Below are 27025 nucleotides of genomic sequence, written 5' to 3'. Positions count from 1 at the left end.
CCCGTCTAATCCGCTATCTCTCAGACAACTCTCTTCTTGACCCTTTACAATCTGGTTTCCGCTCTTTACATTCTACTGAAACTGCCCTCACTAAAGTCTCTAATGATCTACTAACAGCTAAATCTAATGGTCACTACTCCCTGCTGATTCTCCTGGATCTCTCTGCAGCATTCGTCACTGTGGATCATCAGCTCCTCCTCACTATGCTCCGCACTATTGGCCTCAAGGACACGGTTCTCTCCTGGTTCTCCTCTTATCTCTCTGACCGCTCCTTCTCTGTGTCTTTTGCCGGCTCCTCCTCCTCCCTACTTCCTCTTACTGTCGGGGTTCCTCAAGGATCAGTCCTAGGCCCCCTTCTTTTCTCCTTATACACCGCTCCTATTGGACAAACAATCAGTAGATTCGGTTTTCAGTACCATCTCTATGCTGATGACACCCAATTATACACCTCTGCTCCGGACATCACCCCTGCATTACTACAAAAGACCAGTGATTGTCTTTCTGCTGTGTCTAACATTATGTCCTCCCTCTACCTAAAACTGAATCTGTCAAAAACTGAACTACTCGTCTTTCCTCCCTCCATTAATCTACCTGTGCCCGATATTGCCATCTCCGTTTGTGGCTCAACCATTACTCCCCAGCTACAAGCCCGCTGTCTTGGGGTCATTTTTGATTCAGATCTTTCTTTCACTCCTCACATCAAATCACTCGCTCGTTCATGTCATCAACACCTCAAAAACATCTCAAGAATCAGGACTTTTCTCACCTTTGACTCGGCAAAAACTCTTACTGTCGCTCTTATTCATTCTCGTCTTGACTATTGCAACGCTCTACTAATCGGTCTCCCTCTTACTAAACTCTCCCCTCTCCAATCCGTCCTGAACGCAGCAGCCAGGATCATATTCCTCACCAACCGCTACTCAGATGCCTCTTCCCTGTGCCAGTCATTGCATTGGTTGCCCATCCAATATAGAGTTCGTTTTAAACTTATCACGCTTACCCACAAAGCGCTCCATGCTTCAGTACCCCCCTACATCTCCTCCCTTGTCTCAGTCTACCACCCTACACGTGCCCTCCGTTCTGCAAATGACTTGAAACTAAAATCCTCCATAATCCGAACTTCCCACTCCCGTCTCCAAGATTTCTCGCGTGCTGCGCCAATTCTCTGGAATGCACTACCCAGGACAGTTCGATTAATTCCCAATACCCACAGTTTCAAGCGAACCCTAAAAACACATTTCTTTAGACTGGCGTATCACCTAAACACACTCTGTCCATCCCAGCTTTCCCCCATATTAAAATCTTCTTCAACTTCGGGTTCAAACCAACCATGCACATAAAAGCCTCTGTCAGGACTGCACACATACTGGCTGGCGACCAGTCCATGTATTATTATTTATCCTATTCAGTATATCAAGGCTGCATTATACAATATATGTACTTTTTACCTTTTGTATCTCCCCCACTTCCTCATAGACTGTAAGCTCGCGAGCAGGGCCCTCACTCCGTTCGATTTGAGATATGCTTATTCTGTATTGTCTGTATAAGTCCCCCCTAAAATTTGTAAAGTGCTGCGGAATATGTTGGCGCTATAAAAAATAAACTATTATTATTATTATTATTATAACATCTGCAGAAGAAAGACCATCTTCCAGCCAAACTAAAATGTCTACTCCTTTTAGCGGACAATGTGATAAGATCCCTTTCTTACGGCCACGCCAATCGCTACAAATTCCAGATGAGGCACAAAAACAGCAGGTGCTTCAACGGATATCAAGTGCTCCTTTAAGTGGGCTCTCCTCCACATCAACTTCAACATCACAAATACTCCAGTCCTCAAAGGTGTCACCCAAATCGCACTTGCTTCCTCACAGCTCCCAAATCTCCAGCTGCCCGTCTGAGTATGAGGTAGAACAGATGGTTGAGTCTGCAGAGCTGTTTACTCATACTATAGCCTGGGAATCAGAGGTCGACTCCAGCGCTTCTGTGAATCCAGACGAGGAAATGATCTGCACTGATGCCCAGAATCTTTATGAGTCGGATCCAGGACCAGACGCAGAAGGTTCTGACCATAATGTAGACCCTCATTCCCAAACTGTAACTCCTGTTGGTGGAGACAATGAGGAAGACGATGATAAGACTCAAATACCTGATTGGAGCGACAACTTTAGTTTTTTGTCAGGGCAGGAACAGGTTGGCTCTGAGGACGACGGGTGTGATAACACACAGGGTGATGATGATGAGGTTGGAGATCCCACTTACTGTCAACCCACAGTCAGCCAAGAGATGAGGTCAGCAGAGGAGGTGGAGGAAGATGCTAGTGACGACGAGGTCAGGTTGCGCCTTCCTGGACAGAGACGTAGTACTGGAAGCACGTCAACAACTGCATCCTCAAACACAACTCTGCCTCTCACCACAAGTCGTGGTGGCTCTTCAGGTCGCATGGGTGCTAAGCCTTGCATAGCCTGGGCATTTTTTCAGATCGATAAAGATGACCCAACTCGTGTTATCTGTAACATTTGTCAGCAAAAGCTAAGTAGAGGCCAAAAAATACATAGTTTGAGTACTTCATGCATGAACCGGCACATGGACATGAAGCATAAGTTGCAGTGGGAAGCTCAGTGTGCTACAATGCGGCCTAGCCGGCCGGGCCAACCACCGTCTGCCATATCTTGTGCATCCGCGGCCTCTTCATCCTCTGTGACTGGGGGGACAGCAGTCACACCTGTTTTGGGGCGCAGACCTGCCACCTCTTTACCCGCAACAGCCAGCGTGATTGGCAGGTCATCATTTTCTTTGGAGGTGGTAACACCAGCTGGTGTTGAGCGCTGTCCGACATCGATAGCACCACCTTTGGATCAAGGCAACCTAACATGTCCGCCTGCATCTTCCTCACAGACCGGCAGTTTGCCGGGGACACCCTTATCAACCCCGTCTAAGCACAATAGCCAGCCCTCGGTCCCTCAGATGTGGACAAGTAAAAGACCATTTCCTCCTAGCCATGAGAAAGCTAAGAGGTTGAATTTCACCATCTGCAAGCTCTTGGCTACAGAAATGCTGCCTTTCCGCCTGGTGGACACAGAGGATTTTCGAGACCTTATGTCCGTCGCAGTGCCCCAGTACCAGATGCCCAGTCGGCACTACTTCTCAAAGAAAGGTGTGCCTGCGCTCCACCAGCATGTCGCACACAACATCACCGCTTCTTTGAGAAACTCTGTGTGTGACAGGGTGCATTTCACCACAGACACTTGGACGAGTAGGCATGGACAGGGGCGTTACATGTCGCTGACTGGGCACTGGGCACTTTCAACCTGACGTAATTGCCTGTAGGAAAGAGTCCTCAATTTGCCCTTATCAGCACGCACACGTGTGTACTGTGAATCAGCTACATACTTCTTGATTGCCAAGACACTTCATCCTGATCATCGCACAATGTTGATTGTAGTCATGCCTTGACCTAAACACTCCACAATTTGTTGCTTCTCAGCAGCCGACACATCCTTTTTCTTTCCCATTTTGGCAGAAAATGTAGGCTGCTTAATAATGTGAGAGAGCCTTCTTAAGTAGTCTTGCCTTTCATTGGACACACCTGCCAAACTAATTAGCACAGGTGTCTGCAATTGCTTACAGTGATATAAAGAGCCCTGACACACATCACCATCAATGAGTTTAACTGACAAACAAACAAATTCTTCCCTTATCACTCCTAAACACTTTTTGCATAATAATTTGGAACGCAGTGTACATGTGCTTTTCCACAAAACACCAGTGGTTCACGTAGTGAATCTTACAGTTCTAACTTGCCAACCGTGGTCTGTATGGAGTTGTTCAATAAAGGGCCCAAAATTAAGATAACATAGATGGGAGAGGTCTCTATGAATAGGAATTCCTAAGTATTTGATACCCTGTGAGGGCCAGGCAAAGGGAAAGTTGGACTGGATGGAATCCTATATGGATTTGGGGAGGGAGACATCGAGGGCCTCAGACTTCGCTACATTGATTTTAAAATTTGACCATGTAACAAAGTGATCTATTTCAGCCATAACAGCATGGATGGATATATGTGATTGAGTGATATATACTAGGACATCATCAGCAAATAGAGAGCACTTGTACTCGGTGCCTCCCACCTCAATCCACCTAATATTGGGGTTATGGCGAATTGATGAGAGCAGGTGCTCCGTCACTAGGATGTATAAGAGAGGGGACAGAGGACATCCCTGCCTTGTCCCATTGGTGATTGTGAAAGGTGATGAAAATGTTCTGACGCACCCCCTGGGCCTTGGGACACCCGGAGCCGGACCCTTTTTGGTGGATGCTGGTGGTTGTAGTCTTCGTGGCGGCGACCCGGTTCCGTGGCTCAGGGCGGTCAAACCAGTGGCGGAACTATTTATGTGGTTTTGATGTTTAAATGTCCGACTACGCCACCCGTGGATTGCGGTCAGAGTGAACCGCCGCTACAGGGCAGACCGCTGAGGCTGGTGTTGTGGGTGCAGCAGAGCGTAGCATAACTCCCCACGGGAGGAGTATAGCCTCAGGGCAGTGTATGCGGAGGATGGGGGTCATGGTGCAGGGCAGCAGCAGTAACGACACGGAGTCAGTGATGCAGTCCAGGGCCTTTACTCACAGTTCTTATTATCCAGACCACGTCTGCAGGTAACGGCTGCCCACGTCGTACTGTGCTCACCAGGTGAGGGGCTCAGACAACTCCCAGATAACTTTGGAGCACTTCACAGGACCCCCTTTGTGTGTCCTTTGTCTGGTCTTTCTTACCAACACTTCTGTCCGGCTGCCTCGGGCCTCCTCTTGGTAAACTTGGTGCCAGTTTCCCTGACCCTATGTGGTGCCTTCCTAGCGGGTGTAGCGATGGGCTGCGCCACATAAAATGTCAGAGCCTCCGGTTTCTAGCTGAGGGTCGTTTCCTGCCTCCACTAGTTCGGGGACCGGTCTCCCCCTTTGGCCTGACCCCTCCACGCAGGTGGATTCGGGCGTGCGGTGGCGACTCGCCCGTCCGCACCCCTGGGATCCCTTCATTACTCGTTCCTGGAGCCTTCTCTGCTCCTCTTCCTTCCTTCTCCCTCTTCCAGGCCTGGGCCTCTGTTACTAGGCCCGCCTCCGGAGCAGAGCTCATGCAGAGCCCCTGCTCCCTGCCACTTCTGCTCAGACTTCTCTGCACTGAACTAAGATGGTGCCCACCTTTTATACTCCCTTCTCAATGCACCCAGGAACTGCTTCCTCCCTGCTCCTGCACTACAGGGTTCCCCTTCCTCAGTGTTCCCTCCCCCCACTCCACCAGGGACAGGGACTGTCGTGCCCATCTCAGGGGCATATTGGTCGCCCTGCCCCACGGCAATGTGGTGTAATGCATGCAGGTGTCGGGTCCTGATCCACACTCCATCCTTACCTGAGAGTGAGATATCACACCTCTGGGTGAGGTGCAATACGTCTGTAGCAACCGAGCCCTCAGGGTGCTACAGTTCCATTTATCTTCAGCCTAGGTGACGTATTGCGATACAGGGCCGTGATTTTGGCTATAAAAGGGTCCCCTAGACCCCTACCCCAAGCTTTTTAAGAGAATCATATATGGCGTGCCAGGAGACTCTATGCAATGCTTTCTCAGCATCCAACGAGAGTATCTAATTACAAATTTTTAACTGCATCTAGCCCAGGAAATACTTTGTGCCTAGTAGCAGTGTCTGCTAGTCAGCGGATTATCCCGGCTGTTAAGCAAGCTACACCACCTGTAGTTTAGACACTTAATTTTTTCAAAGGAAATGCTTCGGGACCATGGGATACTTAGTGAAGAGCATCAGGAGGCACCCCAAGGCATAGGGGCTGGGACTGGCAGTAGGATGCCTTGCGGTGGACAGCCGAGCTCGATCCTTATAAAAGCTTTTTAACTGCAGCAGCTTTAGTGGACGCTACTGGAGCTGGAATTACCGCGGCTGCTGGCATGAGACTTGCCCTCCAATAGATCCTTGTAAATGGATTTAAAGTGTATTCATTCAAATTAGAGAGACAACTTAAATTAAAAAGCTTAGAGCTGCCTCCACCACAGGGGGGCTCGCTCGACCCACCAGCGGACAGGCACCAGTATTGGGAGAGGGGGGCTGGCCGTCAGGGTTCACCGCGGCTCTGGCACAAACCCGGCGACACGGAGGTGGCACGGGCAGGAGCGGACTGGCCGTGTCGGCTTCTCACTTTTTGGATTTTAGAAGGGCATGACATGCCTATATCTGTGTCTCCCCCTCCTTTTACTCCTCCACCTCTTTTATTTTCGCATGACTATATGTACTTGTCACTTTTCCATGTGTTAGTTATGTCTTCTGAGCAGTTTGTCAGCTTTTGGACACCTTTGAAGGTGTTTTCTATGTGTTTCTATGTGTTTTTGTTTGCCTGCCATTGGTTTTAACGGTGTTCGAAGGTGTTCGACGAACAGTTCGACGAACAGTTCGGCGAACACACGGGTGTTCGACGAACCGAACCGAACTCAAACACTACGGGGGTGGCTCAACACTAGTCATATGATTTAGGATGAAAGCATAATCTCAATTTGCAGACACGGTGTTACAGGTTGTTGCCCCAAAATGTTACAATATTAACAAATCAGATTCAATTATACGTTGACAGTGCAGACTTCACATGAGTGTAAAAGTAAACACCCATAAAAGGGATCCACAATACAGATGTATTGCAGATGAAAGGACTTCAGTATATCATCAGTATAGCATTAATATTATACTGGGTTCAGACCTAGTGTGAGATGCTATTCTTGTCTGCCAACTAATGGCCAAAAAAATTGAATTTATAACCTTCCTCCGAAGGAGCCACAGACCTCAAATACAGTACAGACCAAAAGTTTGGACACACCTTCTCATTTAAAGATTTTTCTGTATTTTCATGACTATGAAAATTGTACATTCACACTGAAGGCATCAAAACTATGAATTAACACATGTGGAATTATATACTTAACAAAAAAGTGTGAAACTACTGAAATTATGTCTTATATTCTAGGTTCTTCAAAGTAGCCACCTTTTGCTTTGATGACTGCTTTGCACACTCTTGGCATTCTCTTGATGAGCTTCAAGAGGTAGTCACCGGAAATGGTTTTCACTTCACAGGTGTGCCCTGTCAGGTTTAATAAGTGGGATTTCTTGCCTTATAAATGGGGTTGGGACGATCAGTTGTGTTGTGCAGAAGTCTGGTGGATACACAGCTGAAAGTCCTACTGAATAGACTGTTAGCTGCTTTTTTCTTGCCATAATACAAATTCTAAGTAAAGAAAAATGAGTGGCCATCATTACTTTAAGAAATGAAGGTCAGTCAGTCTGAAAAATTGGGAAAACTTTGAAAGTGTCCCCAAGTGCAGTTGCAAAAACCATCAAGTGCTACAAAGAAACTGGCTCACATGAGGACCACCCCAGGAAAGGAAGACCAAGAGTCACCTCTGCTTCTGAGGATAAATTTATCCGAGTCACCAGCCTCAGAAATTGCAGGTTAACAGCAGCTCAGATTAGAGACCAGGTCAATGCCACACAGAGTTCTAGCAGCAGACACATCTCTTCAACAACTGTTAAGAGGAGACTTTGTGCAGCAGGCCTTCATGGTAAAATAGCTGCTAGGAAACCACTGCTAAGGACAGGCAACAAGCAGAAGAGACTTGTTTGGGCTAAAGAACACAAGGAATGGACATTAGACCAGTGGAAATCTGTGCTTTGGTCTGATGAGTCCAAATTTGAGATCTTTGGTTCCAACCACCTTTGTGCGACGCAGAAAAGGTGAACGGATGGCCTCTACATGCCTGGTTCCTACGGTGAAGCATGGAGGAGGAGGTGTGATGGTGTGGGGGTGCTTTGCTGGTGACACTGTTGGGGATTTATTCAAAATTGAAGGCATACTGAACCAGCATGGCTACCACAGCATCTTGCAGCGGCATGCTATTCCATCCGGTTTGCGTTTAGTTGGACCATCATTTATTTTTCAACAGGACAATGACCCCAAGCACACCTCCAGGCTGTGTAAGGGCTATTTGACCAACAAGGAGAGTGATGGGGTGCTACACCAGATGACCTGGCCTCCACAATCACCAGACCTGAACCCAATCGAGATGGCTTGGGGTGAGCTGGACCGCAGAGTGAAGGCAAAAGGGCCAACAAGTGCTAAGCATCTCTGGGAACTCCTTCAAGATTGTTGGAAGACCATTTCTGGTGACTACCTCTTGAAGCTCATCAAGAGAATGCCAAGAGTGTGCAAAGCAGTCATCAAAGCAAAAGGTGGCTACTTTGAAGAATCTAGAATATAAGACATATTTTCAGTTGTTTCACACTTTTTTGTTATGTATATAATTCCACATGTGTTAATTCATAGTTTGATGCCTTCAGTGTGAATGTACAATTTTCATAGTCATGAAAATACAGAAAATTCTTTAAATGAGAAGGTGTGTCCAAACTTTTGGTCTGTACTGTAGGTAAATGGAGTCCAAAACATGCAACTGTATAGTCTGTTTGACCTTTTTCCACTGGTGTCCATCTTTTTAGCCAGATATAACAGTGTTGTCTATTATGCTGTTATGTCCAGAATAAAATATGAACACTGATGGAAAAAATAATGTAGCAATGGTAAGTGGATTCTATTTCATTTTCTATTGGGCTCACTCCAATACCAAAGTGGATTTGTCTTTTTCAGTTGAGTATGTTCATCTTTTTACAGGATTTTTCATAAGTAGTTTTATTTTTTTTTATTGCATCATTGACATTGTGTAACAAATTAGAAAATGCAGAACTGAATTCCTAGAATACTTCTATTTCCCTTTAAAATACTAATGCATGTGATGATTTACTGAAAGCACACTAAAATTAGCTTTCAAAATGAGGTCTGAACCACAGGCCAATATTCCTTGTTAGCCACAGTGTGATCTCTGCAACAGATATTGGTCTTTGTGAAGGCACATGTCTGAACGTAGGAAAGAAAGAAAAATAGAATATATGACACAGCTATAGTAAGATGAATACACATGCAAGTAAATCTCATTTTAATTATCACTTCACTGGTGTTATTGTTCCAGCCACACACTACTCATGGCAATCATTTTTCCAACCTCGCTGAGCTATCAGTTATTGTGCTCTAAAGATTCACAGACTCAAAATATCAGTAGTAATGTGATATAACCTGTATCATTACCACCGCTAACTGATGCAAAAACTGCAGGTAATATATGCTTTTTGCCTTGATTTAGTTGCAGTTGTTAAATTATTTAAAGGAATAAAAACTGATAGAAATGAACTGTAATATAAGTTGGTATGCATGCAACGTTTTGGCGCATGTTCACACTGACCACTAAACAGGCAAAACCAAAGATAAAAAACAAAATGAGCAAGTAGCCAGCAGTAAATAAATAGCAATAGTGCTTGAAAATAACATAGGGTACTTGGATAACATTGTTTTGATAAAAAGAAAACAAAAACGTAAAAGCCATCCCACCACGTCAAGGTGACTCTACCCGGGACGGTCCTAACCTATAGTATTAAAACCTTACCATTTGTCAAATGATGTAAATGTGAATAATGGCCCAGCAGGACCGAGGCCCCGGCTATTGAACAGTATACAGCAGAGTCTTATTGAATATTATGTGATGTATACAGTAGTCTCAGTGGATTGTACATGATGTATAGAACAGAGTCTCAGTGTATCCTGCATTATGTACAGTATAGAGCAGATTCTCAGAGTATTTTTTGTGATGTATACAGCAGAGTCTCATTGTATAGTGTCTCCTATCGACAGCTATAGTTTGATTTCTTTGCCTGTGTGGATTTGATTGGTTGTTACCGACATCTGGTGAGAATTTCATGTCAATTGCACCTTTATAAATTTATATACTTAGAAAATTGGTGACTTGTTCAATACTTATTTCACTCGCTGCATACAACCACAGGTGAAGTTAAGTCCAGTATCCAAATTTTCTTCTGTTTTTAATATGGGTCAGGAGTGGTTGACTTAACCCCTTCGCGACCTTGGGATTTTCCGTTTTTGCATTTTCGTTTTTTGCCCCCCTTGTTCCCAGAGCCATAGCGTTTTTATTTTTTGGTCAATATGGCCGTGTGAGGGCTTATTTTTTGTGGGACGAGTTGTACTTTTAAACGCCATTGCTGGTTTTACCATATCGTGTACGGGAAAACGGGAAAAAAATTCCAAGTGCGGTGAAATTTAAAAAAAAATGCAATTCCACAGTTGTTTTATTTTTTTCTTTCCACGTTCACTGGATGCTAAAACTGACCTGCCATTATTATTCTCCATGTCATTACGAGTTTGTAGACACCAAACATGTATAGGTTCTTTTTTATTTAAGTGGTGAAAAAAAAATCCAAAGTTTGCTAAAAGAAAAACAAAAAAAAAATGGCACCATTTTCCGAGACCTGTAGCGTCTCCATTTTTTGGGATCTGGGGCCGGGTGAGGGCTTATTTTTTGCACGCCGAGCTGAAGTTTTTATTAATACTATTTTGGGGTAGATACGATGTTTTGATCGCCCGTTATTGCATTTTATTGAATGTTGTGGCAACCAAAAAAACGTAATTCTGGCGCTTGGAATTTTTCCTCGTTACGCCGTTTACCGATCGGGTTAATTCTTTTTTTAGATTGATAGACTGGGCGATTCTGAACGCGGCGATACCAAATATGTGTATGTGGGGTTTATTTTTTATTATTTTATTTTGAATGGGGCAAAAGGGGGGTGATTTAAACTTTTATATTTTTTTAAGTTTTTAAATATTTTTAAAAACATTTTTTTTAACTTTTTGCTTGCTTCAATAGTCTCCATAGGAGACTAGAAGTAGCAATTACCCGATCGCCTCTTCTACATAGAGGCGATGAGCAGATCACCTCTATGTAGCAGAAATGCTCTTGTACTATGAGCGTCGACCACTAGGTGGCGCTCATAGTAATCTTTACATGATAACCACTGGAGTCTGCTGCAGACCAAGGGTTGTCATGACCACTCATTGGTGACTCGCGATCACGTGACGGGGTCACCGATGGGCGGGGCTAATGCCATGCTTCCGGCACGGCAATGTTAAATGCCGCTGTCAGAGATTGACAGCGGCATTTAACATGTTAACATGTTAAATGTTAATGTTAATCAGCTGACATGTGCCCGGTTCAGTGCGGGCTCAGCGCCGGAAGCCCTCACTGAACCAGGGGTGATGGCCTGGGGCGTACTAATACGCCCTGGACCAGTAAGAGGTTAAAGTGGTTTTCCCACAAACAAAGAACATTTTAATTAATAGATCTTGGAATTAAAATAAGTTCTGCAATTGGATGTGTTTAAACAATGTTCCTGTGCTGAGATAATCTTATAAATGTGCCCCTGCTGTGTACTGTGTAATGGCTGTGTCTGACCGTGCAGAATCATGGTCTGATCATACCACAGCACCTGGTCAGGGAAGGAAACAAAAGAGAGAATACAGATATTACAGCAGGGGATTTCAGCTGATTCTTTTTGTGAGGCAAAACATTTCACTGCCTGTTTTTAAGCAATGTTTTATTCAATGATCTATTGATTAAAAGGTTGATTGAAATTAACTTTGTTTGTGGGAAAACCCTTTTAAGTCCAATGTTGAGATTCTCTAAAACTTCTAGTGTCCAATGTGATTCACAACAGAGACGCCATGTAGTAGAATCTGGCGTTCATACCTGTTGCAACGTTTTAGGGATCTCCCTTTTCTCAAGCAAGATGTTTTTCTCAGAAGAGATGGTGAATTCAGGAGGCAGAAGAGAGTAACATGTGCCTGACATGTGGAGAAAGAAGCTGATTTCTCTGATAATATATATTACAAAGTTTCTTATATTCGCTTATACTATTGATTTATACAAACTTTTTAAAAAAGTACAGTTCCCATTGTAATATATATCATATTATCGCTTGCATCTTTACACAGGAGACAGAAGATGAGGGCTGGTGGCGAGGAGAATTTAATGGAAAAACCGGTCTGGTCCCAGATAACTTTGTAATATTGATACCCACAAACTCACAAATTGTAAGTGTGATCCATTGATAAATATTTCAGAAACATGCCGAGATATTTCACCATTTATGACTAACTTCACTTATTTCAACTTACTAGTTAGTCATCTATTTGTGGCAGAAGTGTTTAAAGATCTGGTATTTTTAGCATGTGGCCAACTCTTCATTCCTGAAAGAATATGACTTGAGGTGCAGGTCCCAGAAGTCAATATACCATAAATGTTCATCCAGATAAATCATTACCTTAGCTGATGTTTTATCATGCACATTTGCCATAGCATGAGATGTGAAACAAGCGCAGAACACAGTAATGCTCAATACACAGTGCAAACCTCTTCCTGATATATAATAGTGTAAAAACAATCTACTATTGCACCACCAGAAAACTGTTAAGCAGTTTACCTAGATACCATATATTTCTGTTATGCATCACAGTATTAGTATATAGAAGCGCCTTCACATCACAAGTATCCTTACTGTGTACTAACACAGGGTTCACACAGCCCGATAGTGTTCAGATTGGGTACTGTTCCACTATCATACAAATCTGAAGCAAAAACAAACCTTCACATGATTTTGGTATCAGTATTGTGTATCTGTAATGTGGTGCAGGGTGGTAGTTTTGGGCGAGGGGACCATCATCCGCATCCCACCACGCTGTAGGAAAATAGGGGTCCTTGGCGATATGCCTCTGCAGACGGCATACTGCCGTTGGACATGGCAGGCCAGGACCAGATGATGTAGGATTGAAGGAATGAGACCCAAGTCCAAAAATAAACTTTAACTTTTCGATTACATATGACATCACATTATATCCATTACAAGTCATAACATTACAGAAAATCATTGTGGGAACCTCCATCTTCCCCTGTGAGAACCACATGGATCGAGGTCCCCCACAGCTAATTTCAACACCCAAATGACCTGTGAGGACCCCACTGGCTTAGGTACGTTGGTACAACTCCCCTCTAATGCTCTCAATGCCCATTTGATCAGGGCCACATGCTCTTTGCTGTGTCACTGCATCATTATATCTCCGCAGGAGAACTCGTATTCCTGACTTTTCTTTAGGTCTCCTGATCACTGCTCTCCCTGAGTGATTACCGGACATTTACTTAGGCCTCCTGATCTACAATAAGGACCTCATCCTGCTGCTCTCCTGAAAAATTCCCTGTTCCATTAATTAGGCTTTCTTGCCTCTAAAACATACTGTCCAATGCCTGGTGGCCTTCCCTCCTTACAGACAACATTGCTCGTGGTTAGGCCATAGGTCTTTCACTTCTCAACGCTGAACTCCTAACAAAACAGGAAACTGCAGACCTGTGTACCCATGTAACTGCTCCCACCAAAGGTCGTTCCCCACCTGTTAACCCTGTCTGCTGCTATTTCACTGTTGCTGGGCCGAAAAGACGTTTCAAAACATCACAATGCATTATATAACCATCAAATCTCCAAGAGGGGGTGTGGGCAGCTTTTCCACTCCTTTACATATGTGCGAAATGAAGATTCAGCTGGTAAGGCGTCTCCTTGTATGCAGTAAAATAGCTCTAAGGGCGTAATTCATCATTTGTGGTTTATGTTTTGTGGTATTTGTTAATAGTTTTTGCACTATATTCTTCAAAATGGAGCATGTGATTCATGAAGTTTGCGCAAAAAAAAATAACGTTTTATTTTTGTCTTTGTCCCAATTCACGACTTTGTAGAGTGTAGTTCAAAAAGTTGTACATTTAGTTTGTGTCAAAATAACTAGGGCACATCAAATGACTCCAGAGGGGGACAGGTGGGGTCACAGGGGGGACAGGAGTACATTTGTGTCAAATTTAGTGACTTTTAAAAAGGTGAAATTGATGAATCAGTAGAAAACATCTGGAAAACAAAAACTCCACCCACAATGGCAAACATAAAAAGGCTAACATATAAAACAGGCTTTAAAAAAGGTGCAAGTTGAAAGAAGAATTAGGCTCAAATAAAAACAGGTGAAAAACACCAAAAACTAGACACAATAAGGCGCAAAGGCAATAATGAATCGGGGCCCATCTCTCTAGAGCCACAGCCACCTTTAAATGGCTGCTCTGCAAATCAGTGTCAGAGAACATCGGGACATATTTACTAATCCAGTCTAATATTTAGAGAGTAATCTGTAATTAGTCTGAAAATGAGCCAAGTTCTTCCAAGTGGCTCCTGCTGGATAATAAATTGAATGCATTGTTTGTCTAAAGGGGCATTTACACTGTAAGATAATTATGAACGAGCGTGATTAAAAATCACGATTCACGATTATCTTTCTGAATAAACAAGCTGCCCATCATTCAATGAATGTGCAGAACGTTAAAATCTTCCATATGGTTTCAGGGATAGGGGCTTCTTTATTTAGAGCTAATTTTTATGGACTGTGCCAAAGGGGCATGGTTCTCAGGATTCTCTGGGGTGTGTCCTTAAGCTTCCTGCATTTTTACCATGTGCCCCACTTCCTTAGCCATAAAAATGTGCACTAAATAAAAGGCCCAGATCTCTGGATCAGTATGGGGGATTTGAACATAACAAAAGCTGGAATATTTAGCGAAGCAGGGGGAATAAAATGAGAGTGAAAACCGGAAAATTTTGACCCCGAGATAGGTCTTCTTTAAACAGTGTATTATTTATTCATGCCATTTTTCATTATTAACATTGCAGAAAGCCAGCAAGCCTCCTACACGTACTGCCACACTGAAAGGACCAGGTGAGCCATGAACTTTAAAAGAAATATTTCTAAAATAATATGTTAATACTTGAATTAAGGTGGACATACACAATGGATAATTGTCAGACAACCTACTGATTTTGGGTGAATCAGAACGCACAGGAGAAGAGCCACTACTAGTGGTGTTTGGAAATGGATTATTCTCCTATCTACAATGAAAAATAACCATGCTTGTCTGAGCTGTATCTTAAAGTATGGGCTCAATTATAAATTCGATTTTGGAATATGTTAAAAAATTGCATAAAAGGCATAAACTCAATCTTATTACTCAATTTACTGCCATTAGCTACATGCCTATTGTCCCATCTGGACAACTGCTGTCCATATGTCAAAGGCCTTATTCAGACATCCATTTTTCACATATATGTTATATTCATGGTTTCCATTGATAGAACATGTACCCATTATAATATCTGGTGCTACTGACATGTCTGTTTATTTATGGACAGTGTGTTCGCAAAAAAAATCACAGAGAAATGAGCTGAATGACACTTTTGTGATAACTGGACAACTCCTTTAATGTACAGTACAAGCCCAACTTTCTTTCTTGTAACTCTGTGTCTTTTTTCATATCCTTCTGCCTCTCTGTTCATTCAGCTGCACAGAGCTGAATGGTCAATCCTATTCTTAGATGCTAAAACTACATTTCCCGGCAGCCCACTGCTCCTCCTCAGTGCTGCAGGACCCTCTCTGTGCTCTACTGTGTGCTTCCTAATAGAGATAGATCTCAACATGGCCATTTTTACTCTTAGGCTACGGCCCCACTAGCAGTATTTGGTCAGTATTTTTTCTCAGTATTTGTAAGCCAAAACCAGGTGAGTAACAATCAGAGAAAAGGTATAGAAACAAGTGAATCACTTCTGCATTTGTAACCCACTCCTGGTTTTGGCATACAAATCATGAGGAAAAATACTGACCAAATACTGATAGTGTGACATTAGCCTTAAAGGGAATCTGTCAGTAGATTTTTGCTATTTAATTTCAGAACAGCATTATAAAGGGCAAGAGAGCCTAATTACAGAGGTGTGTCATTTTCGAGGCTGTTCTCTATAGTTTCAATACAAACAGTGTATTTATTAACAGTAGGAGATTATCACTACAGGACTAGATCTCATGTGCATGTCAGACCAGCTAATCTGTGCAACACCACCCCCACCACTGATTGGCTGCTCGCTCACAAGGTGCAGTGTAAACAGAAAACTGCCAATCAGGGGTGTGGGCGGGTTTGTGTACAGTTTAGCTACATCTACTTTAGGAATGCTACATCTACTATAGGGAAAACAAGGATTCTAGCAAAACTGCACCAAACAGTCCATTAAGTTACACATCGCTGGAATCAGGCTCTCAGCCCTTACATTTTGCTGCTCTCAGATAGCATAGCAAAAACCTGCTGACAGATTCTCTTTAAGGATGATGTGGTCATTGATAGCTTTGAATGTAATGACTGTGACCCACTATGTGATCAATATTCATTAATACTTAAAGAGCATGATCATGATCTAATCTGCATGCAGAGCAGAATGGAGCATAGAACTGATGAGCTGTTGCTACAACATGGCTGTCAGGGCAATGAGGATGCTGTGAGAGGGTCTAGGGAATGGCAACATATACAGGATCAACAATACATCTGTTTTTTATGAACAATAGGTGGGATCTTTGGCAAAGCATAGCTGAGCTGTTAGTTGTCTTATTAGACAGGATCATTAGGGGCATCTGAGAATGCTTGACCTACAGCATTAGAACTAATGTAGAATGGATCAAGTGGCAATTGAAGATTAACAGATTCCTGGCGAGTCATCATTAGTGGGGTGGTAGCAGGAAATCAGAGAAGATTTAAAAGTAGGTTGTATTACCACAAATGATTAATGCTATATGTACAGAAAAGTGAGACCAAAATAAAGTTTTTGTGAGTAACCCTTTAATGGAGTGATCAGTGTATAGTAATGTGATTATAAGATTGTTCCGCACCAAGATATACATCTAAACCTGGTGATGATCACCACAAAAATATCATAAGCAATAGTTGCAACTCTCAACCTACATAGGGAAAGTCCTTGTGAATTATTTGAACTGCATTTAAATAAAGCATAGCTAACAGTATACAGGCTCAGCTGAAATAGAAGTCAGTATCAGGATACTTGATTTAATTATCTTATTGTAGTTTTACTACTCTGTACAGTACATATTAAAGAGATTTTCCAGGAGCATCTTAAAAATAATAAAATTTGCTTTATTTACCGATCGCTGCTCCAGCACTACCTCCTTTCACTGCTCTCAGTCTTTGTTGACAGCCTAAAGCGGTGATGTCACGACTACAGCGCATGTGACCATTGCCACCTTGTCAATAAAGCTGTGACAGATGTTGTATGTGACCAGCACTAGAGCAGTGGTCAGTGAGTAAAGCTAATTTTATTACATTTCAACTAGGAAACCCCTTAAAAGGCCTTATATGTTTGTAAAGATTTTAGGATTGGGGTTTTCTGAGGAATATTGCATGTGTGATATTTAAATTATCTGTATTTTTTACTCATTGTTTTAGTAGCAAAAAAGGACACAACCGCCATTGACCTCAAACCACTTGTGAACAGACCACAGTCACCCAGTGCCAATTCCAATGCAAGTTCCACAGGGCAGAAAGGTAGTTCAGCCAACTATGGATGTTCTTAAGAGCAATTATTTTTGTTGTTTTCACAGTTTGCGTATCTTTACCAACTCTCACCAACTGCCATATCTACACATCTCAACATTGAAATTGCATCAACAAGAAGAAAGTGTTGTGAAATTATGTAAATAATGTGATCGATAGACATGTTAATAATATGCAAATGATGTAAAAATGGAAACAACATTTTCTAAACATCTTCATTAATTCAGTATTGAGTATGAGCACCATGCTCAAAAATCACGGAACTTACACGCCTTGGCATGCTATTAATAAGGTTATTATTGTTCAGCCACACTGAATGTATTTGGACGTGCAAATCATCAAGATCCACTGCTGGCAGCTGCGTTTGCAATTGACAACCAATGACGTCCCAGATGTGCTTGATGGCAGTCCAGACCATGGTAGCACATTTAGGCCACGCAGGCTGCTCATAGTAGCACAAGCAACATGTGGCCTGATTTTGTCATGTTAAAACATGGCTCCTGGGGCACTTGAAGAAATGGTTGTGCTGTCAATGTACCCAGTATGAAGAATAAAGGGCGGCTACCATTCATTATGTCAACTCACACCATAACCCTGTGAGACGGACCTGTGTGACATTCCTTCGTAAAGGCCTAAAGGCGTTGCTCACATGGACTTCAGGCCAATCTCTGACTATCATAGCATCCAAGACAAAAGCGGGACTCATCGCTTAAGTGCCATCTTGCTCTGCATCCTTTGAGAGTGGTGGCATGAAAACTCAAGGCAGCATGTTGCTTATACTACTGTGAGCAGCCTACGTGGCCTTAATGTGCTACAACTACCTGCAGCATCTCTGGACTTGTCTTCCATCGAGCACATTTGTGATGTCTTTGGTCGGCAATTGTAAAGAGAGCTGCCAGCAGTGGATCTTGATGATTTAGGTGCCAAAGTACATTGAACAGAACATTCCTCAGAAAACCATTAATAACCTCATTAACATCATGACAAAGCGTGTTTAAGTCCGTGTATTTCTGCATGTGGTGCTCATAACTGACACTGAATGCATCAAGATGTTTGAAAATTTTGCTTCTATTATTTCAGCACTTGGATAGCATCAATAACATGTCTATTGATTCGGTGATATCAATGATTTCACCACTTTTCTTTCTTGGTGTTGCAATTTCAACATTGAGGAGTGTATGTAGCCACTGTGCAAAGAATCCTCTATATGTCTTGATGAAAAAGAATTGAAGCCTACAGTCAAAACAGTCATTTTTGTTTGGCATGTAGCCCCAAACCTGAGCCTAAGGACCACAAACATCTACTTTTCACATATTAATTCAGCAATAGCAGGAAAACTCAAACCACACTGAAAATGACCATTTGAAGCTTGCATATTAATATAAAAGGGATCACTCAATCTTATAACAATCAACTTTAATTATTGTATAATAAAAAGCAATGATTCAAATTTCTACTATATTTAGGTTTAAACAGTTTCTCTCCATGTTCAAGATATTTGTTTGCAGTTAATGTAAAGAAAGCATTATTTCTTACTGTCCGAAGCTAAAAAGCTGTGTCGACATTTTCCTTCTTGCACAGTTTATTACAATGTATCAGATTGAGGACCTATTCACATGGTCATATGGATTTATGTACAGAGCCATAATAGGGTACCCATAGAGAGTACATAAGGCTTAAGACTTGCCTGTTCCTTCATATGTCTCTGATGCCGTAAGGAGGTATTCTATGATTTTTCTGCCTGCTTCTGTATACATTTGGAATAAAAAAGTGAGATGCCCCATCAGATGCCATATGTACTGAGTTATTCTCCCATAAAAGCATCTGTTCTGTACATACGGATATTAACCAAAATATTGCTGAAGGGCTCTATAGTTTGGAAATGTGCAAAACTCAATGTGTACCTGTACAGACTTCCGCATTCTACTCTGGCATGCATATAAGGCATATGCATTCCTTACTTTAAGCCATATTTTGAGAGATTTCTTCTTGTGCTGTGCTTTCCTCAAGGAGTTTTGTCTACACCCATGCATTAAAAAAAACTGTTATCTGTGAGCAACAATAATTCAGGATGGGTTTTCAACATCCGCTTAATGCCAGTGGGAAAAAAAATCTTACTCCTAGAGATATTAACAATGGAGGGTGACTGAGAAATAGGCCTGATTCATCAAGATTGGCATGTTCACGCCAGTCTTAATGTGGGGGCGTGATGGAGTCAGAAGCACCTGATTCAGGGTCTGGAGTAAGATTTGTTGCGTAAAGAATGCCCCAACTCCACATGGATTAAACGAGCAGGGGTCGCTAGGCTCCATACTAACCTGTCCCTCTTCATCTCCGCCCATTATGCCAGAGCTGGCCGAAAAATACCAAAAGTTGCTATATTTTTGCACAACTTTGCGTTGGTGAAATATTTTGCGGTGTCTCAAAATGTTTTATGAATGAACACTTTGATAAATTGGGGCCATAAAGTACAACAGAAATTTGGCAACTCCTTTATAAAAAGCATGCCTTACATTATAGATCACCATAGGCTGATACTTCCAAATGTCCAAACAAGAAGCTGTAGTGTAGTATGAGGATGTTTGGCATTAAGCAAATATTTCTTATTATACTTTTCAATCCAAAATAATAAGCACATTAATGTACTGTATCTTTGTTAGACAATTAATGTACACTTTGTTAGACACAGATTATGATGACGTTTGTCTTTCTCTTGATCAGTCCAGGCCAGTCTGTACAACTCTACATTTCTAACTTTATTTTAACAGCAAAAATTGACATTACTACCATGGACATCAAGCCTCCAGTGGATAGGTCACAGTCACCCAGTACCAGTTCCAGTGCCAGTTCCACAGGACAAAAAGGTAGAGAATAGCAAGTTTTTGGTAATTTTCACAGTTGGTACCAAATTTCTAGTGTTGCCTTCATGATAGTTTATCACACTGATTTCCCATAGGGCTTTTACAGTCTTCTGTAAATGCAGTTAAAGGGATTATCCAGGACTATTTAATTTTTTCACTATGGGCCTAAGAACTAACAGGCAGGTAGTTTCTAACTGTCTGCCTGGTATGCCCAGCGCTGATCTCTGCCAGCACAAAGCGATCACAGACAGTGACTTCTCTTCTGCACTGTTGACAGGGAATGATTGCCAATGTCATGCTGATTGACAGCTGGCTCCCCACTGCCTAACTGCGGGAAGCCGGCTGTCAGTCAGCATTATATTGAGAGTCACGCCTCATCGACATAGAAGCCTGGAAGAAAGAGAGCTGCTCTGTTGATGTGGATCTGCTGAATTACCGGCAGGTGTGGTTGGTGACCACTCTGAGTCGGCGTCGGGTAGAACAGGCAAGTAGTTCCCTCTGTTAGCAACTGCCTGTTAGTTTTTAGGCCCATAGTGGAAAAAAAGAAAATAGTCCTGGACAACCCCTTTAATACATAGTACTGAGACTGTGTTACTATAAATCCCAACGTTCTGATCTGAGGGTCCATGACTGCAAAACAAATCACAGACTGTTTCCTGTTATATTTAGCTAAATAAGCCTTTTAATAGGTCAGAGTTTTAGCTGAATATTAGTGATAAGACGGCTTTATCAGAAACACTTCCTTTTATTGGAGCCTTTTAATTAATTTGGGAAATCGCCAATTTAATAAAACAACATACTTGAAAGTAGAAATGTTGACTGTACTGTTTGGATTATGAATCCCTTATGGAATCATATACATTCTCCAAATGGTCACAATGCTTAATTGTGACTTTATATAAACTCATGGACACCGAATGCTTAATATATACATCACTTGAAGTTATAATAAAAATTCAAAGTAAAATATCGTCTTTTTATTAGCGTGCAGTTTAAATGTTTGATACATGTGCTCTACTTTCTGTGTAATACGAGTAGAATGAGTAATAGGACACCATAGTTTTTTCGAGCGCTGCGTGATGGTGCAATGATCATCACCGCAGACATGCCTCTTCTTTCAGCCCACACAGGAAAAGACTTAGTAGTACTTTATATGACAGGATGAAACTTCTACAGGTAACGGCAAGAAGCAGACCTACATTTCTATGTTTAGTGCCATCAGGTATTTATGAAGGATTAATTATCTTATAGCAATTAAAAGAAAAATATGATATGTTTCTTTTTATGTCAACTAAAAGAGGTTGTTTTCCATGTGCGGTGGGCTCTTTAATGTACCCTTTCTCGTTTTCTATACTTCATTTTAGTTGCTAAAATGGACACATCAGTCACGGACCTTAAGTCACCAGCTAACAGGCCGCAGTCACCCACTTCTAGTTCTACAGGTCAAAAAGGTAAATCAAAATATGAAATTCCTCGAGGATCTAATGTTTGTATCACTGTAGATGTACTTCTCCAGGAAGATTGGCCAGAAGTGATGGGTAAAATTAGTATTATAAATCTTTCCAATTCCAACACATCAATGTCTTGAAGCCCATATTAGGATTTGTACTAGTAATACGGGATCACTAACCTCAATGTTTTTCCTAATTTTATAACTGGAGAAACAGGTGACTCCAAAGACATTGCTGTAAGATGTGCCATTGGATAAACCTGCTAAGCTGCCATTTGTGGCTCTTGGTGATCCTACCACTTCTTTTCCATCTGTAGGACCTGTTAAGATTACACTTATCAGACAAAAATCATGTGTCACATAAGGAATATAAACCCCTGAAACAGATTCACATTCGACATATCCATTTACAGCTTTACTTGCATTTGTTAATGCATACAGTATATATCTAAGCAGTACCTTTTTTATATGGCAGTGTTATTATGTTGACTGTACATTACCATATTGTGGTGTCGATTTTTTATATATTTTTTTAAATTTCGTGCAATATTTGCTTTTTGTGTTTGTAATTATTGGTGGGAGTTGCAAAAAAGATGGTTTATATTGACTATTCAACCTTGAATAGAAAGTACTGTTTATAGAACACATTATTCCTAATCCTAATAATATGGGTTCAGTGCTGAGTGCTTATATTGTATATGCTTAAAGAAGCACTCCCTATATTATTTTTATTGCCTAAACCTGTGTATGTAGTGTAAGTGTAATAATACAGTATATTCACCATCACTGATCGCTGTCTTCTCCAATTTCCGGCTCCACTCCTGGTCCTCTTGTAGGACACGAGACTTCGATTCTGACTCGCTTTGGTTTATGTGTGAACTTGATGTAGCTTTATCAATGTAAATCTACGGAGCCTGATGCTGATGCTCCATAGACTTACATTGTGAAAGTGACTTCCGGCTCACACATAAACCCCAGTGAGAGCCAGCAACTCGGAATAGAAGTCATGTGACCCAGAAGTGTCGGCGCAGCGCTGGAAACTGGGAAAGTTGACGATCAGTGAGTATATGGACACACTTACATTACATATAAATTGACACAGGTTTAGCTAATAAAAATATATATTTTAATAACCTTTAAAATCAGTGTTGCTGAAGCCTAAAACCCATAGATCAAATTTATAGTTTCCTATATGATAATATACATGTGGCTACTGTGCATCAGAACCACGTGATGTTACAGTGAAAGGGGTTTTACCATTTTATTTCAAAAAGGCATTATAAAGGTTGCCGGGGTCAACAAAAATTAATCTACAAGGAATAAGCGGCATAACAAAAAGAAAGAACCATTACTTACCAAACTGATCCCCTGCCACTACTTTTTAGTTACTTCCCTGCAGCTGTTATTTGCCCGCATGATGGCTGCAGCCAATCACTGGCCTCAGTGATGAAGTCAGCATGGACTGCTGAAACCAGTGATTTGCAGTCACAGTCATGTGTGTAGACAGCATGTGGAGAGTTAACAGAGACCGTTGTCTAGCACCAAGTTGGTGGCCATGTACTGTCAGGGCATTCATCAGTTAAGCAACAGTTCTTTTATTATTTTAGGAGGGTAACTGCTGTTTCAGGTGGACTTTTAGCAGCATGTCTATGTCTGCCTCTCTTTCCCTCCTCCTGGAACTTCTCCATAGACCATTATGAGCAGCCACACTCATCACTTTGCACAGATTTTACCAGTAAATTCCAAATGAATAATCAGTCCAGGAGTAGGAAGAGACATTTTTCTCTAATGGAATATATTTCATATCTTCATTTTTGCTATTGACATATGAAAATAATTTAAAATGACAGTTACTCTTTAACGGGAATTTTTCACCAGGTTTTTACTACATACATTTGAGAGCAGCATTATGTAGGTGCAGAGACCCTGATTCCAGAAATGTGTCACGTACTTTGCTGCTTGCTGTCATTTTGATAAAATCACTGTTTTTTTCTGCTGCAGATCTAACAGTTATCTAAATGTTGAGCTCTGTATAACCCCGCCCTCACAACTAATTGATTATACAATGTACATAGAAAGCTGCCAATCAGTGGTGGGGGCGGGGTTATAATGAGATCATGAATATGGAGGACTACCTGGCAGCAGGTTTACTTCAATGATAATCTCCTGCTGATAATACAGTGATTTTATGAAAACTACACCAAGCAGCCCAGTGACACATCGCTGGAATCAGGGTCTCTGTCTCTGCATTATGCTGCTCTCAGAATAGTTAGCAAAAACCTAGTGACAGATTTCCTTTAACTACTTGCAGACCACCCAACGTCTTAAAACACCAGGTCTGCATATGTCAACAGCTGAGAAGAGAATGTGGAGTTAGAGTGCAATGCACTGGCTTTCAGAGGTGGCCGTAGTCCCCATAGAGAAAGCAGAGATTTTTTTATGCTTTAGTAGGAAAAGTGACACTCCATGCTTCTCATTTATGAAAACTCATGAAGAAAAAAAGGTGATAGCTAATCAGATGTGTGAGTCCATTTTATTTCCACACTCAATAAAAAATGGACAAAACCACAATTATCACACTATAGAATTTTCTCAGCATAAAATAAATAAATAAAAATCTGGGTATTTTAGTCACATGGTTTGATTTCACCATATATTTTAAATTAAATAAGACTAAAATTAAAAAGTTATGTTTTCTTTCCAGAAACAAGCAGCCCTGTTGCCTCTGGTCTGTGTCTGGTATTGGAGCTATATCCCACCTGGGGATGAGCTGGAACATTTCATAGACACAGATCAGGAGATGCAATAGAGAGATCATGGGCCTTATCGAGTCAGCCATGGAAACCTAAACCCCTACCTTGTAGATAAATGAAAACTATTACTGAAACTAGTGGTTTGGCTATATAAGTCCTAGTACAACATTACAAATAATGCCAGTTTAGTACTAATCCAATGTACCAGCATCAACTTGCCCCACAGCACTTCCAGGATAATTTGCAGGTGGCTTCACAGCTCGATCTCTCAGTGCTGGCACCCTGGATTATTACAAAACAGGGGTGTTTACAACCATACTACTAGTTTTAGCAGTAAATTATCCTTTCTGGTTCCTTTAATAAGTACCGTATTTTTCGGACTATAAGACGCACCGGACCATAAGACGCACCTAGGTTTTAGAGGAGGAAAATAAAAAAATAAAAATTTAAACAAAAAATGTGTTCATGATGCACTTTTAAGAGGGAGGGGGTCTTCTGCTGACACTGGTATAGGGGTAATGTCTCCCAATTCTGACAATATCCCCCATCCTGGTATATATGCCGCCCCCCTTCCTTTTATATGTGGTCCCCATCCCCAATCCTGGTATGCATGGCTCCCTCATCCCCAATCCTGGTATGCATGGCACCCCTCATCCTTATCCTGGTATGCATGGCACCCCTCATACCTATCCTGATATGCATGACACCCATCATCCCTGTCCTGGTATGCATGGCACCCCCCACCCTGTCCTGGTATGCATGGCACCCCTCATCCCTGTCCTGGTATGCATGGCACCCCTCATCCCTGTCCTGGTATGCATGGCACCCCTCATCCCTGTCTTGGTATGCATGGCACCCCTCATCCCTATACTGGTATGCATGGCACCCCTAATCCCTATCCTGGTATGCATGACACCCCTCATCCCTGTCCTGGTATGCATGGCACCCCTCATCCCTGTCCTGGCATGCGTGGCACCCATCATCCCTGTCCTGGTATGCATGGCACCCCTCATCCCTATCCTGGTATGCATGGAACCTCTAATCCCTGTCCTGGTATGCATGGCACCCCTCATCCCTGTCCTGGTATGCATGGCACCCCTAATCCCTATCCTGGCATGCATGGCACCCCTCATCCCTGTTCTGGTATGCATGGCACCCCTCATCCCTGTCCTGGTATGCATGGCACCCCTCATCCCTGTCCTAGTATGCAGACACCCCTAATCCCTATCCTGGTATGCAGACACCTCTAATCCCTATCCTGGTATGCATGGCACCCCTAATCCCTGTCCTGGTATGCATGGAACCCCTCATCCCTATACTGGTATGGAGGCACCCCTAATCCCTATCCTGGTATGCATGGCACCCCTCATCCCTATCCTGGTATGCATGGCACCCCTCATCCCTGTCCTGGTATGCATGGCACCCCTCATCCCTGTCCTGGTATGCATCGCACCCCTCATCCCTGTCCTGGTATGCTTGGCACCCCTCATCCCTGTCCTGGTATGCATGGCACCCCTAATCCCTGTCCTGGTATGCATGGCACCCCTAATCCCTGTCCTAGTATGCATGGTCCCCCTAATCCTCATCAGGCTGCATATTAGCAGCGCAGACAGTGTAGGCTGCAGTAGGCGGCTGCTGCCTCCTGTTTCCCACTCCTCCACCGATACCGCTCCCCCCACACCACACATAAATATACACCCCCCCAACATTCGGACTATAAGACGCACCCCCCATTTTCCTCCAAAATTTTGGAGGAAAAAAGTGCGTCTTATGGTCCGAAAAATACAGCAGTTTACGGTATAAAAACATCTGATAGCACCACTTGTGTCAATGAAATCTATCTGCTATAGCTGTTCAGCTCTATATACCTGATTAAAGTTTTAATACAGTCACAGAGTGTCCCTGTTTCTAGAAATGAAGACAAGAGTTGAGTTAAAAGTTTCACAGAACCTATGGTCCAGCATCACGTCAGTAGTCTGTGGCCTATGGACCAGTAGCCTATGGACCAGAGTCCTGCGAACCTCCTCCTACCTACCAGCATCCCCATCACTACTTCTGAGCTGTTGGCCCATTGCAATATCATGCACACATTATAGCATGGCACAGGGCGGTAGCCGTGGGTGAGGTTCTAGTCCCCAGTGCCCCGACACGTTACATGAAAATGGGGGTCCTGGCTGGGTGTCTGGACTTGTGCTGTGAGGGCGCTACGCTCGTACCGGCCACATGAAACCAATTTTGCTGGTTGGCCATTACCAGATGTTTCATAGTTCATTGAGAGAGACCACTTTTCAAAAATAAACTGAGCAGAGATTTGGTAGGGAATATATACATAGAGGGTACAAAGTCTTAAGAACATTTCCTTTACAACTCAAAGCATTTTCCATATAGTTCCCTTCCTTATTTTATTCCAGTGTTCTCTGTGTACACTTTTTCTCACTACTTCACCACAGCCTAGCTCTAACGCTACAGTCCTGATTAACAAGTGTCCTTTATTTGTTCTGCAGTTCCACGTCCTTTTTTCCCTTTCAGGTGCCACTATGGCCGGTAAAGCTGA

The 27025-nt window shown here is 42.4% G+C and overlaps 1 protein-coding gene across 4 annotated transcripts in view; it reads left to right on the top strand.

The window, feature by feature from the left end:
* The window catches only part of SH3D21 (SH3 domain containing 21), a 129174-nt gene that overhangs the window by 62973 nt on the left and 39176 nt on the right, over positions 1-27025 (top strand). For 3 of the 4 annotated variants that reach the window (XR_012287174.1, XM_073665911.1, XM_073665909.1), the window contains exons 9-13: positions 11935-12033; positions 14694-14739; positions 17300-17398; positions 20176-20271; positions 21633-21719. Coding sequence is in view for 3 of the 4 variants with exons in the window: in XM_073665911.1 (XP_073522012.1) it covers positions 11935-12033; positions 14694-14739; positions 17300-17398; positions 20176-20271; positions 21633-21719 (427 nt within the window). In the remaining variant the exon portion in view is untranslated. The remainder of the gene's footprint in view (positions 1-11934; positions 12034-14693; positions 14740-17299; positions 17399-20175; positions 20272-21632; positions 21720-27025) is intronic. The other variant, XM_073665910.1, reaches the window with a different exon arrangement.

Source organism: Phyllobates terribilis, unplaced genomic scaffold (assembly GCF_046119375.1).
Source record: "Phyllobates terribilis strain yellow unplaced genomic scaffold, ASM4611937v1 Scaffold_2__4_contigs__length_985480577, whole genome shotgun sequence".
Taxonomy (NCBI): domain Eukaryota; kingdom Metazoa; phylum Chordata; class Amphibia; order Anura; family Dendrobatidae; genus Phyllobates; species Phyllobates terribilis.
The sequence above is the reverse complement of the archived record's forward strand: the minus strand, read 5'-3'. Positions and strand labels throughout refer to the sequence as shown.